The sequence below is a fragment of the Acomys minous genome (genome assembly GCF_964271855.1).
Source record: "Acomys minous genome assembly, chromosome: 19".
In the NCBI taxonomy this organism is placed as follows: Eukaryota; Metazoa; Chordata; class Mammalia; order Rodentia; family Muridae; genus Acomys; species Acomys minous.
In genome coordinates this window covers 60,604,395-60,623,514 of record NC_140499.1, presented here as the reverse complement: position 1 = coordinate 60,623,514, position 19,120 = coordinate 60,604,395, and the positions used below count along the sequence as shown (strand labels likewise).

The 19,120-nt window shown below is 48.3% G+C and overlaps 1 protein-coding gene across 1 annotated transcript; it reads left to right on the top strand.

The window, feature by feature from the left end:
* Positions 1 to 71: 71 nt before the first annotated feature.
* TSACC (TSSK6 activating cochaperone) lies at positions 72 to 11,201 on the top strand (the record flags this gene model as incomplete). Its single annotated transcript, XM_084768450.1, has 4 exons — positions 72 to 246; positions 1,595 to 1,654; positions 7,293 to 7,415; positions 10,984 to 11,201. Exons 2-4 carry the CDS (start codon positions 1,618 to 1,620, stop codon positions 11,199 to 11,201), a joined length of 378 nt encoding a protein of 125 aa, XP_084624576.1. The 5' UTR covers positions 72 to 246; positions 1,595 to 1,617.
* Positions 11,202 to 19,120: the final 7,919 nt, after the last annotated feature.

Below are 19,120 nucleotides of genomic sequence, written 5' to 3'. Positions count from 1 at the left end.
TAGACCAATCGTCAGCATCAGCCCCGCCCCCTACGCAAGAAAGGTAAGGCAAGTTAGATAGAGAGGGCAGGAAGAGGGGGCCTGGGAGACGCAAGCGCCTGCGTAGTAGAGTGGCCGCTCCCGGCCGCGTGCGGACAGACGGTCTGCGCAAGCGCTGAGGCACGGGCGGTTGGCTAGCTCGCTACAGCGCATGTGTACCAACTACAGGGTGGGTGCTGGGGTTGAGGCTTTGGATTAATGCTGCAGGTGAGGTCATGAAGCTCTGTTTTGTCCATCGGGTCTCTTGACCATGAAGGTCAAGCAGGCACGACAGGTTTCCAGTTTTTATTCCAGCTTTAGCAGCCGGGAGGAATAGCGGCTGTGGCCGGAAGGGTTGAGGCAGGGTGGAAGTGGAAGTTATCCTACGTGGCCCTTCCCCCAATCCCCGGAGCACGCTGGGAGTTGTGGTTTACTTCCTCTAGACTCTGTTTTTCTTTTTAAAAACGAAAAGAAAGAAACTTGATTTTTAGATGCATATTTTTTAAGTTTTATGTGTCTGGTTGTTTTGCCTATGTGTATGTAGGTGCACCACATGCGTGCCTGGTGCCTGAGGGAGTCAGAAGAGGTAATCTGGTCCCTAGAGTAGAGGATAGTTGTGACCGCCATGTGGGTGCTGGGAACTGAACTCGTGGCCTCTTGGGGGACCATCTAGTTCTCTTGGTTGAGCTGTCTCCTACCCTAATTTTTTACTTCTTAGAAAAATACTTTTGCCGGGCGGGGCACGCCTTTAATCCCAGCACTTGGGAGGCAGAGGCAGGTGAATGTGAGTTAAAGGCCAGCCTGGTCTACAAAGTGAGTCCAGAACAGCCAAGGCTACGCAGAGAAGCCCTGTCTCGAAAAACCAAAAAGAGAGCGAGGGGAAAAAAAAGAAAAGAAAAGAAATACCTTTAAGCCGGGCGTGGTGGCACACGCTACACGGAGGCTACTACACAGAGAAACCCTGTCTCGAAGGGGGTGGGGGGTGCGGAGAGAGAGAGAAAGAAAAATACTTTTAATCTAAGTAAGATGTAAAAAAGGAGGATTGCTTGCATTTTCACTAAATATCCTAACATCTGGCCTGTTAATGACAAAGGGAAGGAAGCTAGAGTTTTTGTTTGTTTTGTTTTTAAGATTTATTTATAGCCGGGTGGTGGTGGCACATGCCTTTGGGGCCCTGTGAGTTCTACAAAATGAATCCAGGACAGCCAAGGCTACACAGAGAAACCCTGTCTCGAAAAACAAAAACAAAACAAAACAAAAAGATGTATATAGTATTCTGCCTGCAGGCCAGAAGAGGGCACCAGAACTCATTCTGGATGGTGTGAGCCACCATGTGATTGCTGGGACTTGAACTCAGGACCTCTGGAAGAGCAAACAGTGCTCAACCTCTGAGCCATCTCTCTAGCCCTAAAAATAGAAATTTTAAATTTAAAAACCGGCACCTGTATGAGACAGTATATGCTGCCACTCTTCTGCCTCCCCAAATTAGAGCCGCTTAGGCCAGTTTGGACCTGCTGGGGAAAGCTTAGGAAACAAAAGTGTTCCTTGACCCTGTGACCCTGTGATTCGTTCCCAGGCACCATACCTGTTGCTGTTGAGATGGAGCAGCACACTAGTTATACTACTAAGGAAAAAGGTGTGTCACAGGCCCTACTCCCCTCCCCCAAAGGCCAGCCCTCCTGAGTTCCCCAGCGTGTGCAGAAATGACTCTGGTTTTGTGTTTATTTTGTCTGCCACTTGCTTACTTAGAAAGTACTTGTGGGACTCTTTTTTTTTTTTTTTTTTTTTTTGCGAGGGGAGAGGGGGCGTGAAGGAGGAGACAGTTCTCACTTTGCTGCCATAGCTGGCCTGGCCTGGCCTGGCCTGCCATGTAGCTTAGGCTGGTCTCAAACTTAAAGCAGCCCTCTTGCCAAAGTACCCCACATCCCGACCACTGGGGTTACAGTCATGACCTGCTGTATCCAGCTTGCTTTTTTTTTTTTTTTTAAAGCTGCTATATAGCCGAACGTGTCCTCAACTCAAAAGAGTCCTGCCACAGCCTCCCAGGGTCTGAGCAGAAAGGCATGACCTACCACATCTTACTGGCTTTGATGTTTGTTTGGCCTGGTTTGGTTTGGTTTTGGTTTTTCGAGATAGGGTCTCTCTGTGTTAACCTTGGCTGTCCTGGACTCACTTTTGTAGACTAGGCTGGCCTCGAACTCACAGCAATCCACCTGCCGCTGCCTCCCGAGTGCTGGTATTAAAAGCATGCATCAGCCGGGTGTGGTGGCGCGCGCCTTTAATCCCAGCACTCGGGAGGCAGAGGCAGGTGGATCGCTGTGAGTTCGAGGCCAGCCTTGTCTACAAAGCGACTCCAGGACAGCCAGGCTACACAGAGAAACCCTGTCTCGAAAAACCTAAAAAAAAAAAAAAAAAAGCATGCATCACCATGCCCAGCTTGATGTTTGTTTGTTGTTGTTTTGGGGGGGGGGTTGGGGGGAAGGGTTTTTTTTTAGAGACAGGGTTTCTCTTGTAGTCCTGGATGTCCTGAATCGCTTTGTAGACCAGGCTGGCCTTGAACTCACAGAAATCTGCCCGACTGTCTCTCAAGTTCTGGGGTTAAAGACTGTGTCACCACTTCCCGGCTAGAGACCCTAGTTTAATTCTAGCACTGCCATGTGCCAGCTGTGGACTCCTCACCAAATTCCCCTAACGTGGGATTCCCCAAGTTCAAGGCTGCTAATACCACCTACTTCTTAGAGTCATTGTAAAAGATATATCAGGGGACTAGGGAGATGGCCCAGTGGGTAAAGTCCTTTGCTATGCAAATATGAAGACCTAAAAAACAAAACCAAACAAAAAGCCTGGCAGTGGTGGTCCAGGCCTTTAATCCCAGCACTGGGGAGACAGAGGCAGGCAGATCTCTATGAGTTCAAGGCCAACCTGGTCTACAGAGGGAGTTCCAGGATAGCCAGAGCTGTTACACAGAGAAACTCTATCTCGAAAAACCAAAAATTAAAAAATAATAAAAAAATAAATAAAAGCAAATGTGAAGACCTGAGTTTGTATCACATAAGTCATATAAAAAGCCAGGTGTGGTGGCATAGGACTGCATCCCCAGTACTTGTGGAAGCAGGTAACATAGAGTAGACAGGTGGATCTTTGGAGGGCACTGGGCAAACAGTCTAGCTGAACTGATAAGCTTCAAGTTTGGTGAGAGACTATCAAAAAAAATAATAATTTTGATAAAGTGAGGCTGGCTGTGGTGGCACACACAGCCTAGCACCGAGGAAACAGAGCAGATGCATTCCTGTGACTTTGTGGCTAGCCTGGTCTACATGGTGAGTGCCAGGACAGCAAGGCTGCATAGAAAACTTCGGCCTCCCGCCCCCCAAGAAAGTCAAAAGTAAAGTGGAGGGGGCAGGAGACATAGTTCAGCAGTTGGGAGCATTGGCTGCTGTTCAAGAGGACACAGGTTCAGTTCACAGTGCCCACATGAGAGCTTACAACTGTCTGTAACTCCGGGCTCAGAGGATCTGGTGCCACCATCTGGCCTCCAACCGCACCATACACATAAATAAGTGGAGAGCAATTGAGAAAGATACCTGATGTAGACCTCTGGCCTACACACACACACACTCTCTCTCTCTCTCTCTCTCTCTCTCTCTCTCTCTCTCTCTCACACACAAACACACACACACACACACACCACACAAATATGTGCGTGCACATGTATGCTATATACACATGTATCAGAGCCTGGACATGGTGACCTGTAAACCTCTGTTGCAAATTCCAGGGAAGCCTGAGTTGTAGAGACCTTGTCTAAAAAATAAAATACATACGTGTGTGTGTGATATTGCATACCTGTAGTACCAGCACTTAAGAAGCAGAGCCAAAGGCTGGAGAGATGGCTCAGAGATTAAGAGCATTGGCTGTTCTTCCAGAGGTCCTGAGTTCAATTCCCAGCAACCACTTGGTGGCTCACAACTCTCTATAATGAGATCTGGTGCCCTCTTTTGGCATGCAGGCACACATACAGGCCGAACATTGTATACTTAATAAACTAATCCTTTTTGTTTGTTTGTTTGTTTGTTTGTTTTCCGAGACAGGGTTTCTCTGTGTAGCCTTGGCTGTCCTGGACACATTTTGTAGACCAGGCTGGTCTTGAACTCACATTGATCTACCTGCCTTTGCCTCCCAAGTGCTGGGATTGCAGGAGTGCGCCACCATGCCTGGTGATGTATGCCTTTAATGTCATGCCTTGCAGAGATAGGGTCTCTCTGTTACAGCCTTGGCTGTCCTGGACTTTGTAGACCAGGCTGCTCTTGAACTCATAGAGATCTGCCTGCCTCTGCCTCCCAAGTGCTGGGATTAAAGGTGTGCGTCATCATGCCTGGCTGGGATTTTATTTTTATAGCTTTGTTTCCCTTTTTGAGGCTGGCTAGCATTTGACTTTCCATCCAAAGTCAGTGTCCCTTCTTGTTCTCATTTTCTGTTTGATTTCCTCCTTTCACCTCAGAACCTTTAGTTCATCTAAGATGTGATTATGATTAAATGATGGAATCTCAACTCAAGCTGCCGTGGGTTCAAAAGGTAATTTAGGGGCGTGCAGTTGGCTTAAGAGGGCTTAAGAGCTGTGAGGTCCAGAGCATTTGGGGCTGGGGCCAGGCTGTTGGAATTGGCCATCTGTCTATCTGTCTGTCCTCCCTTGCTGCCAGCCTTGCTTGTACCCACTTCCTGTGGTATGCTGGTCAAATTCAGTAGCTTCCACTAGGCCCAACTTTATGTCCTCCTAGCTCAGCAAACTGAAGAAACTGGGTTTCATCTTTGGGCTTTTTGCCTTTGCTTGTTTACCGAGACAATCCTACCAGGTTAGCCTGGAACTTGCCGACTTCTAGTCTGCCTCCCAAGCGTGGGCATGCTGCTGTGTCCAGCTAGGAATGTTTTGACACATATCGTCTGGTTGTTGATCCTGGGACATAGCCGGCCCAACCTACTCTGCATGTGCCTCCCAGCTGTCCCTACAGTGGCGGAGAAACCCAGACGTCGTCAGGATTGGCCATGCTGGGACACGTGGCTGTTTCCAGTGGTGAACAGCTGAGTGCTGTCTCAGCAGTCCCGCTGGCATCTGGGAGAGAGCGGCTTCCCAGAACAGCAGTGGATCAGTGGGCAGGAAGAACAGTTGCTGGGATGAAGCACAGCACAGTTAGGTTTTCCTTCTAATTTGGCTGGTTTTGCCAAAAGTAACATAGTTATCAATTTTAGAATCTCTCCTAGAGCCAGCTGTGACTCACTCTTAGAATTCCAACACTTGGGAGGCTCCTGGATTGTTGAGAGTTACCATGTGGCATATAGAGAGTACCAAGCAAACCAGCCTCAGTTACATAGGAAGATTCCATCTCAGAAAACAAAACAAAACCCCAAAAGGAAAAAAAAAACTTTCCCATGTACAACTCATTGTATTTAATATGCATAAAGAAAAGGACATTTTAATCACCCTACACACACACACACACACACACACACACACACACACACACACACACTTTTTGAGACAGGGTCTCACTAAGTAGCCTTGGCTGCCAGAGACTTGCTTCGTGGATCACCTGAAACTGGAGTTAACAGGTGGTTGTTAGCTGCCCAAAGTGGGGGCTGGGTACCAAACTCAGGTCCTCTGAAAGAGCAGCACACCCGCCCAACTGCTGAGCCATCTCGCCAGCCCTTGAAATACAATTTTGTTTTGTTTTGTTTTGTTGAGACAGGGTTTCTCAGTGTCACACTGGCTGTCCTGGACTTTCTTTGTAGACCAGGCTGGCCTGAAACTCACAGAGATCTGCCTACCTCTGCCTCCCTAGTGCTGGGATTAAAGCCCTGCGCCACCATACCTGGCTAAAATACAATTTTTAAGGCTAGCAGCACTGGGCGTGGTGGCGCACGCCTTTAATCCCAGCACTTGGGAGGCAGAGGCAGGTGGATTGCTGTGAGTTCGAGGCCAGCCTGGTCTAGAAAGCAAGTTCAGGACACCCAGGGCTAACACAGAGACCCTGTCTCAAGGAAAAGAAAAGAAAAAAAAAAGGCTAGCAGCTAATTCATACTCTTTTTAAGGCAGAATGTCATTGTGTGCCCCTGGCTGGCCTAGAACTCACTATGGAGGCCAGGCTGGGACATGTGTCTTTTCTTAGTGGTAAGATGGATTTGAGAGCTGTGGCATGCTCACAGACACCCCACTGGCTGCTGCCTTCTGCGTGTCAGGAGTAAAGGCATTTGCCACCAGTCTGGCTTAACCCCACTTTCTAACCCTTGAGGGGCTATTATGTTAAGAGAAAGCTTAAGCATCTCAGATTTGGTTATATGGAGAGGCTTCTGTGGCCCATCCTTATGTCAAAGATGATGCGCCTCCTCCCCTTCCTCTTCGTCCTTGTCTCCTGACTTGGCCAGTTTCCCCGGGGTTTCTCACCCTGCAGCCCGTGTTCATGTCATGTTAACCTTTCTCCTGCTCTGTTTCTTAAAAAGCTTTCCAAGTTGTCAGAGGCCAGCAAATGTCCCCACACCGAGCTTCCTCTGAACACTGTGTTCATTTTAATCTCTTCACCCCCCCACCCCCCGACCCCCCTGTTAAACCCTTACTTTTACATCTGATCACACACGACCTTAGCCGGGTATGCTCACCCCAAACCTTAAGGCTCACTATACCGATTCTTTGAGTTGTCCACAGAGTCTCATGTCAGCCAGGCTTCCTGAGCGTGTTGTGTGGCTGAGTTGACCCTGAACTTCTGGTGGTCCTTCTGCCTCCATCCCCTAAGGGCTGGGATTGCAGATGTGCACCACGGCAAGATAACATCTCACCTGACTCAATCTGCCTCTCTAAATTGATATTGAGCAGCTAAGAGACCATGTTGTCTATGCCTTTTGTGTACTCCTCGGTGTCTAATACAGTAGTAAGCATGTAGCACATGTCAAATAAGTAAATTAGACTTCGCCCGTGGCCTGCCTTCACTCACACTGACTTCTGTTTTCTATATATTTTCTGTGTATATGTTCCTGATGCATAGGATACTCAGGTAAGACCTGTTACCTGCGTTCATAGGCCAGTTACAGGGATTTAATTAGAAAGGCAGTCTTACCCTGCAGTCCCACATTTGAGGGCCTGAGGCAGGAGGATCCTGGGTTCAAGGCCACCTTGGGTTATTGTCTTACACTGAAAAAGAGCAAAAAGGTCAAGAGAAAGGGGCCAGAGGAAGGCAGGCTAAACCTTCTTAGAATGAGTTTTGATTTAGTCACCTGATTTTCAGCCCAAGAGGAAGATAACGCTGTGTGTCTTTGTCCAGCAAAACCCTCCCCCAGTTATATTAATCTTCAAGCAAATTCCCTGCCAGCCACTTTCTTGAACATCCAGACAACAAAGCTGCCTTCAGGTAAGGCTGTGGGGAAGGTTTCACTAGCAGGCGCAGCCGCAGGAGCAGGCGCCAGGGCCTTAGCTTTCTCTGCACTGCGGGCAGGGGCCTTTTCCAGGCACCTCCACTGCTTGTTTTCACTTGGGGTAACTTGTTGGTTGTTTAGTTTGGCTGATTTCATTTTCTACCCCTGTTCCACCAGTCTGTACTCTTTTCTCACTTAGTAGATACTTGGCTCACAAGGCAGAGGTGAGACCACATGGCTCGCTGCTCCTGCTAGTTAAAGGGGACCCAGAAAAGGAGATAGTAATTGTTCACTTAGACTCAGCTTTGACTTTCTCTCATTTATCTTCTCCTGGGGAAGTCAGTTGAATACTCAGCCATAACCCTCAGCCACAGACAGTGTAATTCCTGAGGTTAATGAAGCCACTTATGGACACTGTAGTTGCAAACACTTAAAAAGTAAGCTAAACGGGGCTGGGGAGATGGCTCAGGGGTTAAGAGCACTGACTATTCTTCCAAAGGTCCTGAGTTCAATTCCCAGCAACCACATAGTGGCTCACAATTATCTGTAATGAGATCTGGTGCCCTCTTCTGGCCTGCAAGTGTACATGGAGACAGAGTACTATATATAAAATAAATAAATTGGCCTGGCGTGGTGGCACACACCTTTAATCCCAGCACTTGGGAGGAAGAGGCAGGAGGAGCTTGTTTGTTTTGGTTTTCGAGACAGGATTTCTCTGTGTAGCCTTGGCTGTCCTAGACTCACTTTGTAGATCAGGCTGGCCTCAAACTCACAGTGATCCACCTACCTCTGCCTCCCTAGTGCTCGGATTAAAGGCGGGCACCACCACACCCAGTCTCTTTTTTAGTTTTTTGAGACAGGATTTCTCTGTGTAACAGCCCTCAATGTCCTGGAACTGTCTTTGTAGATGAGGCTGGCCTGGAACTCACAGAGATCCGCCTGCCTCTGCCTCTGCCTCCCAAGTGCTGGGATTAAAGGCATATGCCACCGTGCCCTGCTGATGCACACCTTGTAGGCCAGCACTTGGAAGAAACTAGGTTCAAGAAGGTGGTCCTTGCCGGGTGTGGTGGCGCACGCCTTTAATCCCAGCACTTGGGAGGCAGAGGCAGGCAGATCGCTGTGAGTTCGAGGCCAGCCTGGTCTACAAAGTGAGTCCAGAATGGCCAAGGCTACACAGAGAGACCTTGTCTCGAAAAACCAAAAAAAAAAAAAAAAAAAAAGGTGGTCCTCGGCTGGAGAGATGGCTCAGTGGTTAAGAACACTGCTCCTCCAGAGTTCCTGAGTTCAATTCCCAGCAACCACATGGTGGCTCACAACTATCTATAATGTGATCTCATGTCCTCTTCTGGCCTGCAGGAGTGCAAGCAGGCGGAGCACTGTATACATAATAAATAAATAAATCTTAAAAAAAATAAAGAAGGTGGTCCTCAGAGCTGGAGAGGTGGCTCAGGGGTTAAAAGCACTGGCTGGTGTGTGAAAAGATAGGGCTGAATTCCCAGACCCTGCATGGCAGCTAACAACCATTTTGTAACTTCAGTTCCAGAGGATTTTGTTTTGGTTTGTCTTGATTTTTTTTTTCCCCAGACAAGGTTTCTCTGTGTAGCCCTGGCTGTCCTGGACTCCCTTTGTAGACCGGGCTGGCCTCAAACTCACAGAGCTCCACCTGCCTCTGCCTCCCTGAGTGCTGGGATTAAAGGCGTGCGCCCACCAGGCTTGGCTCAGTTCCATGAACTACATGGCTACTCAAGACTGTTTCACAAACAAACAAACAAAAAGGGAGGGAGAAGGCTGGAGAGATGACTCTGGTTAAGAGCACTGATTTCTCTTCTAGAGGACCAGAGTTCAATCCCCCACCCACATGGCCGCTCACAACTGTATCTCTAGTTCCAGAGGCTCTGATATCCTCAAACATATACGTGCAGGTAAAACACCAATGCACGTAAAATAAAATAAAATGAAAAAAATTTTTTAAAGGGATGTAGGTTGGAATAGGCAATCATCAAAGTAATATTTATTATATGTAGTCTCAGTCTCTCTCTCTCTCTCTCTCTCTTTCTCTCTCTCTCTCTCTCTTTGGTTTTTTGAGACAGGGTTTCTCTGTGTAGCCTTGGCTGTCCTGGACTCGATTTGTAGACCAGGCTGGCCTCGAATTCACAGAGATCCGCCTGCCTCTGCCTCCCGAGTGCTAGGATTAAAGGTGTGTGCCACCACGCTTGGCTTCTCTCTCTTGTTTTGTTTTTTTGTTCTTTGTTTTTTTGAGACAAGGCTTTTCTGTGTAACAAAGCCCTGCCCTGGTTGACCTGGACTCACTTTGCAGACCAGGCTGGCCCCGAGTTCAGAAATCCTCCTGCCTCTGCCTCCCAAGTGGGCTAGGATTAAAGGCGTATGCTACCATGCCTGGCTTTTTTAAAAATACTTTTGAAAAAAGATTTATTTATTTATGTATATAAGCACTCTATTACATGTATGCCTGAATGACAGAAGAGAGCATCAGATAGAAGAGGGCATTAGATCTCATTATGGATGGTTGTGAAGCACCATGTGGTTGCTGGGAATTGAACTCAGGACCTTTGGATGAGCAGTCAGTGATCTTAACCACTGAGCCATCTCTCCAGCCCCTGTAATACTTTAAAAAAAATCTTTTTATGTGTATGAGTGTTTTGCCCGCATGCATGTCTGTGCACTGTATGCATGTGTGCCTGTGGAGGCCCGAGGAGGGCATCAAATCCCCTGTAAGTGCAGTTGCAGGCACTTGTCAGGTACCATGTGGGCTCTAGGTACTGAATCCTGGTCCTCTGCAAGAGCAGCTAGTGCTTTTATCCCCTGGTTCATCTTTTCAGCCCCAAGATTTATTGGGTTTTTTTTTTTGTTTGTTTAAAGATTTATTTATTAAGTATACCATGTTTTGCATGCATGTACACATGCATGCCAGAAGATGGCACCAGATCTCATTATAGATGGTTGTGAGGCACCATGTGGTTGCTGGGATTTGAATTCAGGACCTTTGGAAGAGTAGGCAGTGCTCTTAACCTCTGAGCCATCTCTCTAGCCCCTTGGTTTTTTTTTCTTTTTTTCTTTTTAAGACTGGGTCTCACCATGCAGCTCTGCCTGTCCTGGAACTTCACCAGGTAGATCAGGTTTGCCTTGAAGTCATACAACTCCACCTGCCTCTGCCTCCCACTGCTGGGAGGTGTGTGCCACTACGCCCAGCTTTTTAAATGTGCTCTGCATGTGGATGTCCTGGGGCTCTGTGGATTCTGGAGACACTACAGCAGATCAGACGGAAGTCCTTGCCTCCCTGGAGCATAACTTAGACAAACACGAGCTATTCCTGAGTGTGCCAGATGGCCATAAGCACTACAAGAAACCTATAACAGGGAGGGAGGGGTGAATTGCAGTTTCAAATCACGGTGGAGTTGGCAGGTAAGCCTCCGAGGTGTGTGCTGAGCTAGCCTGCACCTGGCTCGGGCTGTAGCTCGGAAGCAGTGCTCTTACAGAGTCCTTCCGACCTCGCTGCAGCATCAGGGCCTCTTTCCTTTGAACTCCTGCACCTCACTTCCTCAGGAGCCGCTCAGAAGCCCAAGGACTGCCCAGAACTCCTACAATGTGTGTTTGCCAACCTCCAGCTCCAGACCCAGCTCGCCCAGCGACAGATGGCTATTTTGAAACATTTGCAGGCATCCCTATCACAGGTGGATCCTGGGACGGAGAGCAAGAACTGTGCTTTCCTGGCCTTATATTACCATCTGCTGTCAGATCACCTGCCCCAGTTCCATAAATGAACTGTGGAAGAAAGACACTGCTTTTGTTCTCTTTTCTTTCAAGGGCTGCTGCTGGGCATTTTATTATTATTATTATTATTATTATTATTATTATTATTATTATTATTATTATTATTTTAAAGATTTATTTATTTATTACACCTATACACCAGAAGAGGGCACCAGATCTCATTATAGATGGCTTTGAGCCACCATGTGGTTGCTGGGAATTGAACTCAGGACCTCTGGAAGAGCAGACAGTGCTCTTAACCTCGGAGCCAGCTCTCCAGCCCATGGGTATTATATTCTACCCCCCTCTGTCTCTGTCTCTCTCTCCTCTGTGTGTGCACACTCAGGAATTGAGCTCAGTGTCTTCTGCATGCTGAACATATGACATGCCACTGACTTAACACTCCCAGCCCCTAAGCATGCATATTCTACACATATGGTATAAATGTTTCTTTTTTGTTTTTTGTTTTTGTTTGTTTTAGAGACAAAGTTTCTCTGTGTAGCCTTGGGTGTCTTGGACTCACTTTGTAGACCAGGCTGGCCTCAAACTTGCGAAGATCCGCCTGCCTCTGCCTCCCAAGTACTGAGATTAAAGGTGTGCGCCACCACCTGACACTAGTTTACACATTTCTAAAAGTGCCCCACTGAGTGTAAATCATTGCACAGGCTCTTGGGGGGAAACACCATGTGTATTAGTGTCCTCAAGAGGAACAGAACCAACAGGATGGAGATATGCATGTATATGTATATGTATATATATAGAGAGATAATTTATTAAGCCAGTTTGCACCGAAATAGTGACATTACCTGCTTTACACCCAAGAGACTGCAAGGCCAGTATTACTTACTCCTTGAGGCCGATTGCCTCAGCTGTTCCAATCTGACACCTGGAAGATTCCTGGGGGGAGGGGTGCTGGTCCTTAGTGATGGCTGCCTGCAGATGCTGGTCCTTTGTCAATGGTGGCAGCCTACAGATGCTGGTCCTTAGTCAGTGATGGCAGCCTACAGATGCTGGTCTTTAGTGATGGCGGCCTACAAATGCTGGTCCTTAGTGATGGCTGCCTGCAGATGCTGGTGCTTAGTGATAGTGTCCTGCAAACGCTGGTCCTTAGTGATGGCGGGCTGCAGATGGTGGTCCTTAGTGATGGTGGCCTGCAAACGCTGGTCCTTAGTGATGGCAGCCTGCAGATGCTGGTCCTTAGTGATGGCGGCCTGCAGATGCTGGTCCTTAGTGATGGCAGCCTGCAGATGCTGGTCCTTAGTGATAGTGTCCTGCAGATGCTGGTCCTTAGTGATGGCAGCCTGCAGATGCTGGTCCTTAGTGATGGCAGCCTGCAGATGCTGGTCCTTAGTGATGGCAGCCTGCAGATGCTGGTCCTTAGTGATAGTGTCCTGCAGATGCTGGTCCTTAGTGATAGTGTCCTGCAGATGCTGGTCCTTAGTGATGGAGGCCTGCAGATGCTGGTCCTTAGTGATGGTGTCCTGCAGATGCTGGTCCTTAGTGATGGCGGCCTGCAGACGCTGGTCCTTAGTGATGGCAGCCTGCAGACGCTGGTCCTTAGTGATGGCAGCCTGCAGATGCTGGTCCTTAGTGATGGTGGCTTGCAGATGCTGGTCCTTAGTGATGGCAGCCTGCAGACGCTGGTCCTTAGTGATGGCGGCCTGCAGACGCTGGTCCTTAGTGATGGCAGCCTGCAGACGCTGGTCCTTAGTGATGGCAGCCTGCAGACGCTGGTCCTTAGTGATGGCAGCCTGCAGATGCTGGTCCTTAGTGATGGTGGCTTGCAGATGCTGGTCCTTAGTGATGGCAGCCTGCAGACGCTGGTCCTTAGTGATGGCGGCCTGCAGACGCTGGTCCTTAATGATGGTGGCCTGCAGATGCTGGTCCTTAGTGATGGTGGCCTGCAGATGCTGGTCCTTAGTGATGGCAGCCTGCAGATGCTGGTCCTTAGTGATGGCAGCCTGCAGATGCTGGTCCTTAGTGATGGCAGCCTGCAGATGCTGGTCCTTAGTGATGGTGGCCTGCAGATGCTGGTCCTTAGTGATGGCAGCCCGCAGATGCTGGTCCTTAGTGATGGTGGCCTGCAGATGCTGGTCCTTAGTGATGGCAGCCTGCAGATGCTGGTCCTTAGTGATGGCAGCCTGCAGATGCTGGTCCTTAGTGATGGCAGCCTGCAGATGCTGGTCCTTAGTGATGGTGTCCTGCAGATGCTGGTCCTTAGTGATGGCGTCCTGCAGATGCTGGTCCTTAGTGATGGAGGCCTGCAGATGCTGGTCCTTAGTGATGGCGGCCTGCAGATGCTGGTCCTTAGTGATGGCGTCCTGCAGATGCTGGTCCTTAGTGATGGAGGCCTGCAGATGCTGGTCCTTAGTGATGGCGGCCTGCAGATGCTGGTCCTTAGTGATGGTGTCCTGCAGATGTTGGTCCTTAGTGATGGCAGCCTGCAGATGCTGGTCCTTAGTGATGGAGGCCTGCAGATGCTGGCCCTTAGTGATGGTGTCCTGCAGATGCTGGTCCTTAGTGATGGTGGCCTGCAGATGCTGGTCCTTAGTGATGGTGGCCTGCAGATGCTGATCCTTAGTGATGGTGTCCTGCAGATGCTGGTCCTTAGTGATGGTGTCCTGCAGATGCTGGTCCTTAGTGATGGTGTCCTGCAGATGTTGGTCCTTAGTGATGGCAGCCTGCAGATGCTGGTCCTTAGTGATAGTGTCTTGCAGATGCTGATCCTTAGTGATGGTATCCTGCAGATGCTGGTCCTTAGTGATGGTGTCCTGCAGATGCTGGTCCTTAGTGATGGCGGCCTGCAGACACTGGTCCTTAGTGATGGCGGCCTGCAGACGCTGGTCCTTAGTGATGGCGGCCTGCAGAGGCTGGTCCTTAGTGATGGCGGCCTGCAGACGCTGGTCCTTAGTGATGGCGGCCTGCAGACGCTGGTCCTTAGTGATGGCGGCCTGCAGATGCTGGTCCTTAGTGATGGCGGCCTGCAGATGCTGGTCCTTAGTGATGGCGGCCTGCAGATGCTGGTCCTTAGTGATAGTGTCCTGCATATGCTGGTCCTTAGTGATAGCGGCCTGCAGATGCTGGTCCTTAGTGATGGCAGCCTGCAGATGCTGGTCCTTAGTGATGGTGTCCTGCAGATGCTGGTCCTTAGTGATGGTGTCCTGCAGATGCTGGTCCTTAGTGATAGCGGCCTGCAGATGGTGGTCCTTAGTGATAGCGGCCTGCAGATGCTGGTCCTTAGTGATGGTGTCCTGCAGATGCTCATTCTAATATCAGTGAAGGAGTTTGTGGTGGCAGCAGTAGCAAGAGAAATCAACTCTACAAGCAACCAAAGGTTGAATAACCTTCCTTTTTTTTTTTTTTAAAAAGGTTTAATTATTATCATCCATACAGTGCTCTGCCTGCACATACACCTGCAGGCCAGAAGAGGGCATCAGATCACATTATAGATGGTTGCAAACCACCAGGTAATTGCTGGGAATTGAACTGCAGGTGTACATGCAGGCAGAACACTATACATAATAAATCAATCTAAAAAAGATATTCAATGTTAGTCTCTTGCATCCATATGTGTATGCACAGCCTCGCAAACATACACACGTACACTCTGTATGCATTAGTTTGATCTCTGTTACTGTGATAAACTTGGTTAGGAAAGGTTTTGTTTCAGCCCTCGCAAATCGCTTACTGTAGGGAGGAGAGGAAGCCCTGGGTGAACGAGGTCTCAGTGAATGTGTTCTGTTGCCATAGGCACAGCCATGTCAAGAACTCAGAAGGAAATGGCAAAACCACCTTCTCTTCTGGTCCATGTGTGGATACTGATAGTGTACACAGGAAACATCCACCATAGCTTTTGCCCCATGTATGTGGCCTGAAGATTGTTCCCCTACAGAGACTGTGCTGTATGCCCTGCCTAGTTAGCACTGTCAGAAGAGTGAGCCCAGACATGGCTCTCACACCAGGCTCAGAGTTGGGCATGCTGGCACATACCTGTAATCTCAGAATTTTGGAGGCTGAGGCACGAGGATTATCTGGATTTTAGGCTAGCCAGGGCTACATAACACCCTGTATCAAGAAACTCACAAAGGGGCTAAAGAGATGGCTCTGCCATTAAGAGCACTGGTTCTCTTACAAAAGACCCGAGATCCATTCCCAGCCCCCACACAGCGGCTCACAACTGTCTGTAACCCCAGCTCCAGGGGATTCACCGCCGCCTTCTGGCCTGCCTGGGCATCAGGCATGCATCTGGTACATAGACATACATGTAGGAAAACATCCATACACACAAAATAAATAACTTTTTTGGGGGGACAGGGTCTCTCTGTGTAGCCTTGGCTGTTGTCCTGGACTCGCTTTGTAGACCAGGCTGGTCTCGAACTCACAGTGATCCATCTGCCTCTTGCCTCAGAGTATGTGTGCCATCACACCTGGCTCATACTTAAGTCTTAAAGTAAACTGCAATGGAAAGATAGAGAGTCCATGTTCATGGACATGAGGATTCAGTATTGTTTGTTTGTTTTTAATATTAATTTAATATGGATACCATATTCTGCCTGCATATACACCTACAGGCCAGAAGAGGGCACCATATCTCACTATAGATGGTTGTGAGCCACCCTGTGGTTGTTGGATGTTGAACTCCTTTGGAAGAGCAGCCAGTGCTCTTAACCTCTGAGCCATCTCTCCAGCCTGGATTCAGTATTGTTAAGCTTTCAGTTCTTCACAAACCTACAGATTCAATGTAATCTCAGCCAAAACCCCAGAACACTGTCCTGTGGATATTGATAATTCGATTCTAAAGTTTACATAGAAAGACAGAAGACCCAGAATACCTGATTAAGGCAGAATAAGGTCGGAGGACTGACACTACAGAACCTCAGCTCTTCCAGTAAGGACAGTGTGGAGTTGGTGAAAAAAAAAAAAAAAGACTGGACAAACAAATAAAAGCGTAGATCTAGATCAAAGGAGCAGAAGCAAAGCCTGGGGAAAGACTAATACAACTGCAGCTAACCAGTCTGTGACGGAGGACAGTGGCATCCAGGTATGATGGCACAGCCCCATAGTTACCGCACTTGGAAGGTGGACAAAGGACAACCCAGAGTTCAAGACCAACCTGAGTTTCAACAGATATAATCCTTTTTAAAAGAATCGGGCAGTGGGGGAGGGATGTATCCCAGTTTGTAGAGTGCTTATCTAGCGTGTATAAGGTCCTAGGTTGCTTCCTGACATTCATATAAATGCCTGGATTGTCATGGTGTGCAAACCTGTCACCTCTGCATTCAAAAGGGAGGCAGGAGGTGCAGAAGTTCCAGGTCATCCTTAGAAATTCAAAGCCAGGGGCTGGAGAGATGGCTCAGAGGTTAAGAGCACTGGCTGTTCTTCTGAAGGTCCTCAGTTCAATTCCCAGCAACCACATGGTGGCTCACAACCATCAATAATGAGATCTGGTGCCCTCTTCTGGCCTGCTGGCTTACTGCAGGCAGAATACTGTGTAAACAATAAAAAGAAAATACTTAAAAAAAAGAAAGAAAGAAAGAAAGAAATTAATTCAAGGCCAGCCTAGACTTTATGAGAGATCTTGTCAAAAAGTAAATTAAAAGAGTTGGAAGCCAGGCGTGGTGGCGTGTGCCTTTAATCCCAGCACTCGGGAGTCAGACACAGGTGGATTGCTGTGAATTCCAGGTCATCCTGGTCTACACAGCCAGTCCAAGACAGCCAAGACTACACAGTGAAACCCTGTCTCGGAAAAACAAAACAAAACAAAAAAGATTTGGGGAAGGAAGACACAGTCCTTGCTCCTGTGAATAACCCGATCCATGCCCCGGAAGGCAGCATTGGCTCATTGGGTTAAACAGACAAATAAAAGTCAAAGGGGACTGACTGGGGAGCAGACAACAGGGGTGGGGTGGGAAAGGACAAGAGAGGACAATGGGGTGGATATAATAAAAGTTATCTACATGTATGAAAATGTCAGCCTGGCATGGTGGCACATGCCTGTAATGCCAGCACTCGGGGGCAGAGGCAGGCGATAGCAGGTGACTGCAGCAGTGCACTGGAGAAGACGGTGAGAGCTGGCCTTTTTTTTTTTTTTTTTGAGACAGAGTTTCTCTATGTTGCCCTGGTTGGCTTGGAACTATGTGTCCCAGGCTGGCCTCAAACTCAGGGAGCTCTGACTGCCTCTGCCTCCTGAGTGCTGGGATAAAAGGTGTGTACCTTTATGCCTGGCTCCACTCCAGATTGTTATAGAAAAAAAAGTTAATGCCATATCCAAAGGCAACCATCCCTTTACAATATTAGAAGATAAAAAATGTTAAGGTATGTGTCTCAAACCAGCAGGAATGAGGGTAAGGGTTCAGATGATGAGGTGTCAAGTCAGTGGATCAGGGATGAAAACAGAAGAGAAAAGCAGTAGTTGGGACCAGAAGGTCTTGCATAAGATGGCTGATGCCAAGCATATTAAAACACCCTGCAGCATTTTTTGTTTTGTTTTGTTTTTTGGAGACAGGGTTTCTCTGTGTAGCCTTGGTTGGTCTGGACTCTTTTTGTAGACTAGGCTGGCCTCGAACTCACAGGGACCCACCTGCCTCTGCCTTCCAAGTGCTGGATTAAAGGTGTGCGCCACCATGCCTGGTTGACACACAGCATCTTCTATATTATTGGGGGTGGAGAGGAGTGGCCAAGGTTAGCAGAGTGCTGAGTCAGATGATGTCAGCAAAGAGAACACAGGGTACCTCAGACATTGATAACCAAGCCTAGGGGAAAGAGTTAGGTCCCCAGAAGCCACAACCTTGACTCCTTCAAGGCACCAGCTCCAGGATCAGATCGGCCCTGCCAAGTCTGTTCCTGGGCAAGGACACAGAACTAAAATTCCCCTGTCCTTTCATCAGGGTCTCTGAGGAAATCTTGGGTTGGTCTGGCCGCCCTTAGGCATGATCCCTGGCAAGTCAGCTTGTGGGTGCTGACCTTTGCTGGTTAGGAAAGTGTCCCTGCTAAATGTGTCTCTTGAACTGGGGGAACATGTTATTCCAGTTCCCAGTAAGATTTTGGGTCTTGGTCTCACCAACTGAAGTTCCTGGAGTTGGAAGGTAGACAAGGTTGCTGATTCCCAGGCAACGTCTGGGTCCTAGTTTGCAAAGCTCAGAAAACTTAAGCCCTGCCAACTAGAGTAACATTGGGTCTCCTGGTTCCCAATCGGTATTCTCTTTTGATTCATATTTATTTCCTATAAGATTTATTTTACATAATTGGGAAAAATTAAACTTTTTTTTTTCCAGACAGGGTTTCTCTGTGTAGTCCTGGCTGTCCTAGACTCACTTTGTAGACCAGGCTGGCCTTGAACTCACAGAGATCCGCCTGCCTCTGCCTCCCGAGTGCTGGGATTAAAGGTGTGCGCCACCACGCCTGACTTTGGGACAAATTGAATTAAATCTTAAAGTTAAACCTTAACAAGAAAAAAAGTTAATTTGGTCAACAGCTAGTTTAAGAAAATTGTAAAACAAAAACAAAACAAACAAAAAACCCAAATCAGGTCTGAGGAGATGGCTCAGCAGTTAAGAGCACTGGGTTTGGTTCCCAGCACCTTAAGGCTGTAACTTCAATTCCAGAGGCTCTTGTGCCCCCTTCTGGCCTGCATGATCACTGCACCCAGTTGGTGCTCATGCGAACATCAGACAAACACTTACTATTCCTTTTCTAGCTTGCTTCCTGTTGTGGTGCCATCCCTAGGTTTGTGGTCCTGGGTTCTTTAAGAAGGCAGGCTGAGCAAGCCACGGGGAGCAAGCCAGTGAGCAGCGTCCTCCCTCGGCCTCTGCATCAGTCGCTGCATTCATTGGTTCTGCCTTCCGGTTCCTGCCCTCACTGCTTCTGGTGATGAACTGCTACGCAGTGGATGTACATATGTTTTTGTTTTGATCCCAAGGGTGGGATGTGA